Here is a 14,925-nt window from a genome sequence, read left to right as displayed (position 1 = left end):
AAGTTCTAGAGGTCATAAATTTTGATATGAGAGTTTGATTGACAAACCACTTGAAGAGTAAAAAATAACATGACGTTCTCTATCAATCTAAAACCCAATATGTTAGTTAAAACCACTTTCAGACCCAAAAATGCCTCTAAGGTGTTCAGAATTGACTTTGAAGCTTTTTTTCAAACTTTAAAAAATGGAAAAATTAATGTGTTCAAATCTAGGCATGATCTTGAGAATAAATTTTACCAACATGCTTATTTAGTAATCCAGAGCTCTGGGGTAAATTTTAGACCAATTCGTGCTGAAATATTAAATTACTATAAATAGGAAAATTATGTATTTGCAAGGTTGAGACACCATGTTCCTAACAAAAATGTGGAACTGTATATAAAAAATGCTATTTTTTTGACATATTAAATAAATGTCATCTCATTGAAGAAAGGATTGTAAGATATGAAGAAAATAGATTTGTCAATAGTGTAATAATCTCTCAAGAAAACACAATGAGTATATGGAAAGCTAAATTCTTAAATATAAACATAATATCCCATTTATCAACTTAAGAATGAAATGGATAATACCACATAATTCCTCCATAAAACCTAAGGAATGAAGAAAGTAAAAATATACAAATAGTAGAAAGGGATAAAAAAAAATACACAAGACAAGGCTTGGCACCTAGCTTAATTGGTGAGAGCTTCCTATGGTAGGCACGAGATCACAAGCTCTAGTCTCTTGTAGCCCACATGCTACTAAAGGTCATGTTGCACGAACATCATAGGTTACATTAAAAATTTTACCTAGTGTACTACAATTTATAGGGGACTACCTGATTCTTGTGGTCTCAATAAATACAAAAAAGAAAATATAATTTCTTAGAGAAGAAAAAAAATTACGTGCTTCTACCTTATAGTGATAACAAAAATATTTACCAAACTATCATAATCCTTAGAACCATTGCAACATTGTAGGGAGATGGGATATGAACCATTTTGATACCAATGATCTAGATCTTAGGTGGTCCAAGAGATAATAATCTAAAATATAGAGACAAAGGTTTATATTAAGATTGAATTTAAAAAATAGAATAAACAATCTTATTAATCTACATGTTGGGTACATAGTATACTCCCAAGGAAGATAAATGTTTGTATTTCCTCCTATCTTTCTTGTTTTTCTTATGTCAAAATATATTCTTACAATTATTTTCTTATGTTATAGATGTAAATTTATATATTGTGTAAATGTTCATGAAGATAAATCTCATTATGCATGTTAAAATTGTTAAGCTTCCATGTGTTAGAATCTTCTTTCCTCGCACATGACTTTTCCACCCATTGAAAATGACAAAAATATTACGCAGCACTCTTCACACAACAACACTTTATAGCCACAGTTAGCGATATATTCATCATTCTTTTCCCATGATTTCTGATCATCTCTTTTCTTTCAAAGTAAAGATAATAAGAATTTTAGTTTCCAAAACAATGGAAGCTACGTTTTCATGTGGCAGAGTTGCATTTGCAATCATAACAATATTATGCTGCTTCACTTCCCCTGCAATTGCATGCCCCCTCCCTGAAAGAAATCTTCTCCTCGATTTCAAGACAGCAGTTGTAGATGAGGATAACACTCTCTTTTCCTGGCACGGATTCAATTGCTGCACGTGGAGAGGGGTCAGTTGTAATCTCCGCACAGGTCATGTTTCTCGCCTGGATTTGAGTGCATACTATTTGGAGGGTAACATCAGTTCATCGCTGTTCCAACTTGCACGGTTGGAGCACCTCGATCTCAGTCACAACCTCTTCAAGGGTAAATTCAGTCCTCCCCATAATCGAAAGTTTTAGAGTCTCACTTTTCTTGACTTGTCATTTGCTGGTTATGTAAATCATTCCTCTCTGGGTTATGTACGGGAATTTTATGTGAGTTTGGAAAGCTTATCAAATCTGGTGAGCTTGGAATACCTCTCTCTTGCTGAAGTGAATATCTCTGCAAGCAAAGAGTGGGGTGAAGCTGTTGGCAGTCTACTCAACCTTCAAAAACTCCGCATGTCTGACTGTGGGCTTGGAGGACAAATTCCCAATTCCCTTCTCAACCTCACCTCTCTCCTTCATCTCGATCTATCAGCGAACTATTTGTCAGCACATATACCAGCTTGGTTTGAAAATGTGACTGGGCGCTTGCTCTCTCTTGATCTCTCTTGGAATGAGAATCTTGGAGGAGACATTTCTTTCCTTGGACAACGAAACTCTTCTTTGTCACTAACCAGGATTGTTCTTTCAGGGACAGCCATCAAGGGCCGAATTCCATCTGCTATATGGAATATCTCATGCTTGGAGCATCTTCGTCTTTCAGGTACCAGAATTGAAGGTGAGATTCCAGCTTCTATAGGGAATTTGTTGTCCTTGCAAAGTCTTGATCTATCAGATACCAGAATTGAAGGTGAGATTCCAGCTTCTATAGGGAATTTGTTGTCCTTGCAAAGTCTTGATCTATCATATACCGGAATTGAAGGTGGGATTCCATCTGCTATAGGGAATGTGTCGTCCTTGAAGAGTCTTTATCTGTCTGATATCTCTATTGAAGGTGAGTTTCCTGTCTCCATACTCAATCTCTCTAAACTTGTTGAATTGGACCTGTCCTACAACATGTTAACTGGGGTAATCCCACCTTCATTGGACTCGCTTTCTTCCCTTGTTAGTCTTTACCTTAATGGCAACGAATTGAATGGTACGATTCCATCTACAATTTCAAATCTTGTTAACTTAAGAAGCCTTTGGCTCGGCTCCAATAGGTTAAGCGGCCTCATTTCCCTTTCCGTATTCGATAATCTCACTAGTCTTGAAAGCCTGTATCTTTCTTACAATCAGTTGACTGTAAACATTGATTCGACATGGATTCCGCAGTTTAAGCTTTCCTCTTTGGGACTAGGCTCTTGCAATTTAGATAGAATTCCATCGTTTCTTGTGACCCAATACGACTTGAGGGATCTGGACCTATCTGCTAACAGTATCCAAACAAATATTCCATCTTGGATATGGAACTTACCCAGCCTTTATAGTTTGAACCTTAGCTGTAATCAATTAACTGGGTCATTGCCATCTAGACTAACCTTACCCATGTATTTTGACTATCTAGATTTGCACAACAATAGCTTGGAAGGTTCTCTTCCTCTTCCTCCTGCTGGTGCTTATCTGCTAGATCTGTCGATGAATCAGTTTAATGGTTCTATTCCTAGTCACATCGGTGCGTATCTTGAAAATGCAAGGTTCTTATCCTTGTCGCGGAATAACCTTAGCGGAGCGATTCCAGATTCTATTTGCACTCCATATTTGCAGGTTCTTGACCTTTCAAAAAATACGCTGAGCAGTGTCATTCATCCTCATTTAACCAGGAATTGTTCTTCTCTTAGTGTTCTAGATTTGGCAGAAAATCATCTGGAAGGTAAATTGCCAGCAGAGTAGGGCAACATTACAAACATGCATACATTGAAGCTCAATGGTAATCATTTGAGAGGAGTTATTCCCTCATCCATTTCAGAAGGCCGATCTCTGCAAGTATTGGATTTGGGAAATAATGATTTGGAAGGCACCCTTCCCCACTGGATTGGAAAGCTATCACAGCTGCATGTGTTGGTCTTAAGGTCTAATCATTTTCATGGCAGTATCCCACGCCAGGTAATTGGCCTTCCGAATCTTCAAATTCTGGATCTTTCTGGCAACCACCTTTCAGGAGCTATTCCAAGCAACCTTACAAACCTGCTTGCAATGGTCAATGCATCGCAGAATAATTCAAACCATCTCGAAGAATACAGTTCAAGTGGTGCTACATATACAAATCAGATCAAAATTTCCTGGAAAGGCTGGGATGTTGAATTTGTGAAAGTTCTCTTTATTCTTAAATGTATTGATCTTTCAAACAACAGTTTATCAGGGAGCATTCCTTTTAAAATGGGATCTCTTCAAGGCTTGATAGCCCTTAACCTTTCAAGGAATCATCTCAGTGGCCGAATCCCAAAAACATTGGGACACATGGAACAACTAGAGTCTCTGGACCTCTCGCTAAACAGGTTGAATGGCAACATTCCCTTAGAACTTGAGTTCCTGAGTTATTTGGAGTTCTTGAATCTATCTTACAACATGCTTGATGGAAAAGTACCCCATGGAGGACAGTTCCTAACTTTTGGGGAGTCGTCCTACTTAGGCAATCTTAAGCTAAGTGGGATTCCATTTACCAATATAAGCGTCTGCAACAACTCTTCTGGCTATGGCAACTGCACAAGTATTGAGAGAATTGGTGAAGCAAAGAATTCAGATGGTGAAATGATAGGATGGGCAGTCGGACTTGGATTGAGTTATGGTTTGGGATTCTCTGTTGTGATTGGAGTATTGACTTTAAATAAGAGGGTGAGAAAGAGAGCCTTCGATTTTTATGATGTTGTAATTTTAGCTATTGATGGGTGTATAAGAGGTTAATAGATGAAAGTAGATACAACTGTATAGAGGGTTTTGTTAGTATAATGACAAAGTTTTCTTTTAGTATATGGCCGATGCAAATTTATTAGCATGAGGTGTGTTAGGAATTGTTGGTGTTAATGATGACAGAAACATTTCAAGGGGTAATATATGAAATTCAAAATGATTCCTTGGTTTTAGCTTTTTTAGTGTATTTGTGTTTTTTCTTCATCGGTGTATATGAAGTTTTTTTTAAGTGTTTTTGTTTTATTAAATAATTTGATGTGTAAAATGTAATTTTAAGGGATGAAATTGTACATTTTATTATTTTAAAAATTATAGTATTTAATTTAATTTTTTATATTATTTGATTTTTATTTTAAAATTTATTATGTTTTATTATAATTTATTTTGATCTCTAACGATTCTTATTAATATATTTTTTTAATTTACAAATATGTTATATTATAGGATCATTTTTTTGGATCAAGTAATATAGTTCAACCAAATTTATGTCTATTTCAAAATGCAAATATCTTGATTTGTGGGTGATCTTTCTACAATATGTTTTTGAGCAATTGAACATCTCCTCCCCTCCGTAGGATGAAGTTCACAAACCCTTATTTAAAGGAAATATCGTAAAGACTAAAATCTTTGCTAAGGAAAAATTAAGATAAACCAAAAATAGAAAAACAAACTAGATTGAGGTAAATAATGAAAAGGAACATGGAAGAAAAGTTTTAAAGTTTCATTTATGAACTTCTTCAAAGTAAATAAAGTTTGAAATAAAGGTAAACATCTATAGAATGATAATCTAGTTTTAGTAATTATAATTATTGATCCAATGCATAACCAAATAGAGATAATAGGAAAACAAATTAGGGAAAACAAAGGAAATAAAAGAATATACGAAAAATATAATATTTATGTGGAAATATATTTTTGAGAAGAAAATAAACACAAGAAGAGATGTGCATTGGTCTATATAAATTTCAATAGAGTTTACAATACATCACTAACACCCTTCACTTTTTGTCTTTATTTCAACATCGTCTATTCTTTTATCTGAACTTTCTATCTTGTCGCAATCTTAATACAATGCCCTCATTAAAATGTGTTTTCTTCTAAGGAAACGAATCCTACCATAATTTCTATGACCTAATGATGAATGATTTAGATTGACTAAAAAATTATATAATTTTACAATGCAATTTTCTAAAAAATTCCATTTGGGAGCACTACCCTAGAACCCCTGCTAGGGAGAATCTTGGAGGGACAACAGTAGTGGGGGGTAAGTGCCCCCACACCCCTTTTTAGGTATTGAGATCTAAATGTAGCTGAAATAAGACCATTTCTTAGTGAGTACATATTCCATTATTGAATTTTACAAACAGAAGGAATAATTAATTATACAAGATTTACAAGGTTAATGGCACCTTAATCATAACAAATGAGACATATATACATTGCATTCATAGAACTTTGACCATTAAATATACTTGGCTTTATTTTGTTGTACCTGTGGACCTTTCTCAAATACAGATTGCTAATTGAAACATTGAATGATTTGAATGAACTATTTTTGAAAACAATATTATATAACCTCATTACAAGTATGTAATTCTATTACATTTAAAAAATATTGGATGAAATAGATCATATTTTGTCTATAATAATTGAGCTTAGGTAGACTATTGTGAAATTGTACAAAGTAAATGGGTGAACTAAAAGTACTCTATAAATATTGTATCAACTTACAACTGCCCTTTGTATGGCTTCTTTCTTTCATAGAGCTCTCATTGTTATTATGTTAGATGCAACCTACATTAACAATCACAAAAGTGACAATCTAAATTTTACTTGATAAAATTCCTAACTACAATAGTATTCATATTTATTGACATTTCAAGTAATGATTTATTCATCTATTTAAATTCTTAAATTCATACATGTAAAAGAAACTAAGAATGACTACTTACATCAAATAATTAATCTCATTTCTTTCTCAATAATATATTTCACTACAAATCAATATATTATTATAATTAATTGATAGGCTATCTCCTGTGGGACACCCCGGATCCCCAAAAAATAAATAAATAAATTTCGCATTGTTGTTGTTTCATTTCAGTTGTCTAAAAAGGTGTGGTTACTGATTTTTTTGTTTCTTCACCTTTACACAGGTTTTCCCTTGTCCCTACGCATTGCTACACACTCCCCTTTCAACATTACACTCTTCTTCTCCTCACGCACCCAACCATGCTTATCTTCATCTTTTGGTACTTTTTTTTCTAAATGTTTCAGATATTGGTTTTTGTAATTCTTATTCTTAAATCTAATTAAAAATAATAATAATTTAAGCTAACACAATAAATTGTATACTAACAAGAAATTAATTATAGATTAATTAATTGTGATAGTAATTGAAATGCAAGTATTATGAGGTTAAAATATGTTTTGTGATCAAATTTGGTGTTGGCAAATTTTGACACTTATCAAATTTGATGTTGATAAGTTTTGATTATAAACTAAAAAGAAAAATCTTACAATATGCTAGTATGTTCTAATTTTAATAAATGTTCGTATAATCTTATGAGGATGTATATAATATTATAATTTTAATAAATATTATATAATAATAATATACTACTAAAAAAGATGTATATAATATTATAATATAATATCTTAACTTTAATTATTTCTTTTCAATTTAATATTTCTAACAAATACATTTTCACAAACTTTAATTAATTAATGGATTAATAGTCAATTAGTCCTCATATTTTGGCCCACTGTTATAGGGAATAGTTTTTTTATTTTCTCTATACAATATTTTTTTCAATTTCACATCTAATGCTTACATACTACACTATACAAGTCTAATTTCAGTTTTTTAATGTGATTAAATAGGGATAAGAAGTATAATTTTTGTTGAATTTGGTTCATAATTTCAATTTAGAGTTTGAAACATTCATCAAACTAAAATAACTAATCTTTCAACAATGAAGAAATATTCCAACCAACACCTACCAAATTTATTTATCATCGATTCTAAAACTATGTACACCTATCCCTTTATTTAATTATAATACATAATTCAATTTCGATTATCCATCCTAGCTCAATTATTAGATAATTATTTTTATTTATTTGTTTAATCTAGATTTATAGAAATAATGTTTTTTCTTATAAGAAAACTAGCTAATAATAATAATATCCATAAAACGTTTTAAAAAAAATACAATTGATTTTTTTTCTTTCCTAAATGTTAAACTTAATCTAACTTCTCATACATATTGCACAACTCATCATGGGCTTCCTCGACATGCTATTGTTAAAATTAAAGCAAACAACATATATACTTTTCTCTCTCTCTCTCTACACACACACACACACACACACACATTTATCTATCACTTTCTCTCTATCTCTCTACCCTTATATATCTCTCCGCCTCTTCCTCTCTATTTCTCCCTCTACCTGTCTCTATCTCTATCTATTGTTCTCTTTCTTCCTCTCCCCCTCTATTGCATCTCTACTTTCAACTACTCTAAACTAACCATATTGATGATAGGAACTCGACGCTTTGTGTCTCTTGTTAATATTGTAGAAGATTTGAACTCAATACTATTAGATGCCTACAATATAAACTTTATCATTAAATAAGGTATGATTTGACAAAAAAAATCACTTTTATGAAAATGAACATTTTAATTAGCATGTTATTTATTTTTATTTTTAGGCTTTAATAAGATGAAATATTGGAAATTTTCTTATTCATCTATTATAGGTATTATTTTAACTCATGCATTTAATCATGGAGTTTCTTTCAAAATTAAGAATTTTTTTTTTTTTTGTAAAGACAAAATCTACCAAAACAAAATAGTAGATGGTGTGTGGTGAACAACTCTATTATCTCAATGATAAAGAAAGAAAATGATAAGAAAATAATATTTTACCAAGGTTTAATTTAGTAGTTTTTGAGTCAAATATATTCATTTATATTTTAGGAGTAGTGATTTGAAATAATTTCACTTTATGATTTTTTGATTTTTAATATGATGAAATATTATATTTTTTTTATTCATTTATTGTAAGTATTATTTTATTAAAATGTATTTAATCATGCATTTTTTTTAAAATAAAAAACATCTAATTTATTCTAAAGAGAAAAATTATCAAATCAATTATGAAAAACATAATACAAAATTTCAAGTGATGTTTACAGTGGTGAAGCATTCGATCATTCCTTGCCTATCCAATACTAGTATTACTTTGTCTCAAAATTTAAAATGATATTTAGCATGGTCAAAAATTGAAACGTTGTTATCCATCCATTACTAGCACGACTTTGTATCAAATGCATTTAACCATAACTTTTTATTCAAAATCAAGTAAACTTAACTTTACTCTAAAGACAAACCTACTAGATAGTAGATCAAAATTTCATGTAATCCTTATAGGAATGAAACATTGAAACTTTCCTTGCCCATCTAGTACTAGTACTACATTGCCTCAAATTTGTATGCGATGTTTGTAAGATTGGAAGCTTTGAAAAATTTCTTACCCATCCATTAATATCTAAAATAAAATTTAAGGTGACATTTACATTGGTCAAGAATTTGAACTTTTTAACCCATATACTACTAGAACTACTTTAACTCAAATGAACTTAGTTATGAAGTTCCTTTCAAAATTAAAAAAAAACACTTAAAACTTCCTCTAAAGACAAAATTTATTAAACTGTTTTAAAAAATATTTTACAATATTTTAGGTAATGTTTACAATGGTCAAACATTGGAATTTTGGTTACCCATTCATTATTGAAACTAATTTGAATCAATTATGTTTAATCATGGATTTTACTTTAAAATAAAGAACACTTTAATGTTTTCTCTATTGACAAAACCTACCAAAGCAATTAAGAAAATGTAGTACAAAATTTTAGGTGATGTTTAATCGAGATAAGTATTCAAAATTTTGTTACCCTTCCATTAGTAGTAGTGCTTTGACTAAAATGCATTTAATCATGGAGTTAACTTAAAATAAATAATAATTAATTTTCCACAAAACACAATACCTAGAAAACCATTAAAAAAATATACAAACGTTTAGGTGGTAATGTTACCAAAATTTTATCACACTTAAAAATCTTGGTGACCTACAATAGGTCTTATGTATTGCAGAGAAAAGGTACACAATTTTTTTCCAAGTTTACTATCTTTATTAAAAAAACGTATGCCATACAAGTATCTTATTTCCAATATGAAATATATGAATCAAGAAAGAAAACATCTGCATGTAATATATCTTTATTTATAAAGAGAAAACTATTTAGAAGATCCCACACAAGTCATGTGAATAGCTGAGAAAAGATCACATTGATCATAGAAATGCAAACATAAAAGGAATAGAAGAGTGTAGGAAGAAGGGAAAGAAAGAATCCATTATTGCTTGAATAGGTTGATGAGTTCTGGAGAAGGGATGGTCAGCTTCATAGATCCAAGCATCCCATTGTCCACTCCATGAGATGACTTGAAATAGAGAGAAAAATAATTTCGTTAGAGCTCCGGGTTACTCCTACATACATAAACCTACTCCTACTGTGCATGCACTGCTATATCAGATTCAGAACAGAGAATATCAATGTAGAAAAGATGTCATGAGAAAACAACAAGTATCATGTTTTATCTAACTTGTTTGTTCCATGTTTAGCTATAGGTTTCCATTTAATAAATATCAAGTATGTGGGTTAAAATGGGCTTTTGAAGGGGTTGAGCTAAGTGTACATATCACTACTCACAAAATATTTACAAGGTTGATGGTAATCCCAACAAACAAGAGATATATAGGTTGGATTCCTAGAACTTTGACCATTAAATATACTTGGCTTTTCTTTATTGCTTCCAACATTTTACCTTTGGAATTTTTTGAAATACAAAGTGTTAATTGAAACATTGAATGATTTGAATGAACCAATTTTTAAAATAATATTATATTACCTCATTACAAGTATGTAATTCTATTAGATTTAAAAAATAATGGATGAAATAGATGATATTTTGTCTATAATAATTGAGCCTAGGTTAACTATTTTAGAATTCTACAAAGTATTGAGTGAATTAAAAGTGCTCTACAAATATTATATCAACTTACAACTACCCTTTGTATGGATTCTTTCTTTCATAGAGCTCTTATTGTCATGATGCTAGATGCAACCTAACTCTACAATCACAAAGTCACAATCTAGACTTGGTATACTTCCCAACTATGATACCGCTTAGATTGTTGATATTTCAATTAATGATTTCTTCATCTTTTTAATTTTTTAAATTCGTGCATGTAAAAAAAATTAAGAATCATCACCTATTTACATCAATTGATTAATCTTATTTATTTCTCAATAATATATTTCATTAAAAATTAGTATACTATTATTGTAATATAAAATATTATTAATATATTTATTTTATAATCATCTATAAATACAAAGTTCACTTAACACATACCAATCAATTGTTATATTTAGAAGAAACACAACCACTAGTTGTCACAACAAAACTAAACTATCCATTCAAAATTAGAAAGTTCATTGTGTGATGCATTTGTCTTTCCATTGTTCAAGATGGCAAAAGACATGTCGATTTAAGGATGAATGCAAATTGAATGTTCAATTGCATTTTCCAAACATTTTCTAGGCAACGAATTATAAGTATTCATGATCAAACCAAATGTTGGGTGCATTTCTAGTCATTGCCGACCATTGTTCCCACTAAATAAAATGAAAGTCACATAAAAAAATTTACGGACTAAATTTCTTTTAGAGCGACTCTTCCCAACAAATAAAAGTCACATAATTGACTTAGAGAATGTGATAAACTAGAATTGTATTAAATAGATATTTTATGAGCTTACACAAAAATGAACAACCTTTTAAATTATAATAAAATATTTTAAATTTTTTATTAAAAATTATTCATCAAAGATATATATATTTAGTTGAAAAATATTATATATTTGAAGAATATAAATTAATGGTTATAAAATTAATCTAATTTCTAAGATAATAATTTTATTATAATGTTATTTTGATTTTGTACATTAATTAAAGTACATATAGAAAAATAGTTAGCTATAATTATAATTATTTTAAAATTTTTTTAATAAAATATTATGTTAAAATCATGTAATTTTAGGAACAACATTTAAAAAAAGTTTTCTTTAGTAAAAGTATATTATTCATGTTAATCACTTTTCATTAAAAGCACTTGATAAATATTCCTAAATATTCTTGATCTTTTTGTTTACCTATATCAAGATATGAGAATGTGTTATGTGATATAATTTGAACAATTCTTTTCGAGGAAAATATAAATTTTCAATGTGAAGACTAAAATACAAAGTTAATTAAAATTTTAAAAATCCATAAAAATATTCAACTCCCTTGCATTCACCATATATAGTTTCTCTCATTAGAAATAAGAAAATGTCCATACAATAAGTTTAATCTATATATAAATTATATGATGATGTACTAAATGTGATGCTAGAATATATTATGTAATTAAGGGATTCTCTAGAATTTATAATTCATTCTCATGTTTATGCATTCATTTTAGATTATATATATAATACCTATTTCATTCTTAAAAGTTGCACAATATATACTAATCTATTAATCTTCCCATTGCTATACTCTTTAGTTCTCACTTATATGCTTCCTACACTTTAATAAATAGATCTTCGAGTTTATGATTCCTTGGTTGCATATATTCACTCAAACCAGTTTTACACATTATATGGTACATTTTTTTTTTACATTACAGAACTAGAAAGCTGCTAGATATGGTTTGAACTAGTTTGCTAGGATGGATTCCTAATTTTTTTTTAAGAAGGTAGGCATTCTTAGACAATAATTATCCCATATTTGCCTTTTTGGAAGGTATGTATCCCTAATGAGGATCCCTTCTCTTTGTTTCAAAATGTATATCCTTGATAAGGATCCCTTTACCCTTATTTAAATACGTATATATCATTTGTGATGATTCCTTCCTTTCTTAGAGGTGTGTACATCATTCATAAGGATATGTTACACACTTGGATGCATGAATCATTATTGTGTATCTCTTCTTAATGTTGAAGGTGTGTTTTCTTGATATGGATCTCTCTCTTATTCTTGAGGTATTAGTATAAAAATATGCTAACATATAAAGGGGAGTATATGACCTCCTTTTTGTGTATTATTTTCTTTGGTGTGCCCCATAAATGGTGGCATTGTGTGGCATAACACCCCGTAAGGTGTGATCATCAAATCTATCTCTTATAGTTTTTGTGGTATATGACTTCTCTTGATCATCTACTATAGTGTGAGCTATTAGTGTGATCCATTTTTACATTCCCTAAGGTTTTGATTGTATATGATTCAACCAATATAACATAAATTTCTAGCCAATGACATCCATTTCATATGACTCATCATGATCATCTAGTACAACATGGCTTGCTATTTTGATCTCTACTGTTGTTTACATTCCATAAAGAATTTATTATATAGTAGAGTGTGTCTTTCTAGTTTTTTTTTTTGTTCTTGTTTATGTTTCTTAAGGAATTGGTCACCTAATATAGTGTGGTTTGCTAGTTGTGATTGTTTAGCATAGCAATATATGGATCACCCAACATAACACAACTTGTTGGATGGTGGAATCCATACCGTATACATGTCATTGCAAGAAGTTGAGTCCACATAAAGTTCCTAAAGTGGATGTTCTTTTTCTCAAATTTTAAAATTTCTCACAATTGATCTTAAAAATTGAAATACTTAAAGATTGAAACACTTCACCTAGTTGGTGTTGCTCAATTCCACCAACTCACCACGCCTAGTTGCACTCTAGACCTCCAAGTCCTTCTCAATCTCTTCTAGGGATTGATTCTTTACAATTCTAAGGTGTTTTCTTCAGGTGTTTTGGTTAGGAACCCTATCAATTCACAGTGCTTCTCAGGTGCTCAATTCTGGCCTCTTGGCTTCAACTTGTCAAACTAACCTCCTACTATTGTGGGATGATGAAAATGTGTGGAGGTGTCTTCTAACATTTTTTGAATGCATTTAGGATCCATTAGTGGTTTGGAATCATTAGGTTTCTTACCGATTTCAAAATCTTGCCTAGAAAAGGGCTACAAGGAATCAGCCCTACTTTGGCCTCCAAATCTAGTTTTCTAAGGCTTGAAGGAAAAAGATGCAAAAGACCCTCAAATAAATTTGGATTTTATTCAAAGATACACCTAAACCTGAAGGATTTTTGTGGTTTTGGCCCCTCGTTTCACCGTACAATGTACTAACCCCAAAATGAGGGCTTTGAAGGGTTTACTAGGCCTTTAACCGGTAGTGAATGAACAAGTTGGGGTTTTGGCATCAAATGGATTTGTAAAATATCCTCCCTTAATTAAAAAGTCTATCCCAACTCCATGGACCCCTCCAAACTCTGAAATGGTGATTTGGCACACACCCCTGCAATTAGCACTTCATTTTAACCTTGTTTCCTCTTGTCGGGTTGCTCCTCGACTCACCTAGAACAAGGTGACAGTCATACTTCAACTCTTCTCCAAAAATTGAACCTGAATATTTAAAATGTAAAGTTGGTTGCCTGCAATTTCCCAACTAGACGTGATGGCAGCATGTGTGGAACTCATGGGGCAACCATATTTACAAGAAAACTATTATATACAAGCCAAAACTAGCTGCTTGCAAACTTAAGCAAGAAAACACAAATGAACAGTATTTATAAAACTCTAAATTGAACCAAAAACACAAAAACACACAAGAGTAACTCAATCCATTTCTGGATCAATGGATTCAACTCATATTCAATTGCAAAATGAGTGAAATCAAGCCAAAATCGTGTCAATAAGACTGAAAATGAGTAGTTTCAGTTGTTGAACTTACATCACACACTTCTCTAACCTTGGTAAATGTGAAAGAGAGGGTATTTATAGCTTTTCCACATGTGGATTCCTCCTAGGGTGTTTGAAAATCCCTAACTACACCGCTAACCAATTCAGGACAAAAGTTGTCATGACAACTTTCAAAAGTTGTCATGACAACTTTTTGCAAGTTTGTAATTTTTGCACTTTTGGTTTCTCCAACCTATAAGACCTATTACAAATCAACACATATGAATTTTCAAACATGTCTAAGCCCTATTTAACCCTCCCTAATTCCTATATCAATTTTTGACACTTTTGACCATCAAGAAGGTCAACCACCTACTCAAACCCACTATTTACATAAAAGTGCAAACCTAAGAAGAATTAACTCAGCCTAGGCCTACATTGAAACAAAATACTATCTCTTGGACCCTCCTAGAGTCCTTATTCACTACTGACTTCATTTGGGTCAATACAAGCCAAAATTGTGAAAAATATTTTGCCTAAGTCCTAGGTGCTCTTGCACCATTCTCCCAAACAAAAGAAGATCATGTCACCT

General features: G+C 31.1%; 2 protein-coding genes across 2 annotated transcripts; both read left to right on the top strand.

Annotated features, from left to right (window-relative positions):
* Nucleotides 1–1,478: 1,478 nt before the first annotated feature.
* LOC131857853 (probable inactive leucine-rich repeat receptor kinase XIAO) lies at nucleotides 1,479–3,455 on the top strand. The gene is made up of 2 exons (XM_059210622.1): nucleotides 1,479–1,831; nucleotides 1,928–3,455. Exons 1-2 carry the CDS (start codon nucleotides 1,479–1,481, stop codon nucleotides 3,453–3,455), a joined length of 1,881 nt encoding a protein of 626 aa, XP_059066605.1.
* Nucleotides 3,456–3,470: 15 nt separating this feature from the next.
* LOC131857852 (receptor-like protein Cf-9 homolog) lies at nucleotides 3,471–4,466 on the top strand. Its single transcript, XM_059210621.1, has one exon. It carries the CDS (start codon nucleotides 3,471–3,473, stop codon nucleotides 4,464–4,466), a length of 996 nt encoding a protein of 331 aa, XP_059066604.1.
* Nucleotides 4,467–14,925: the final 10,459 nt, after the last annotated feature.

Source organism: Cryptomeria japonica, chromosome 8, assembly GCF_030272615.1.
Source record: "Cryptomeria japonica chromosome 8, Sugi_1.0, whole genome shotgun sequence".
Classification (NCBI taxonomy): Eukaryota; Viridiplantae; Streptophyta; class Pinopsida; order Cupressales; family Cupressaceae; genus Cryptomeria; species Cryptomeria japonica.
The sequence above is the reverse complement of the archived record's forward strand: the minus strand, read 5'-3'. Positions and strand labels throughout refer to the sequence as shown.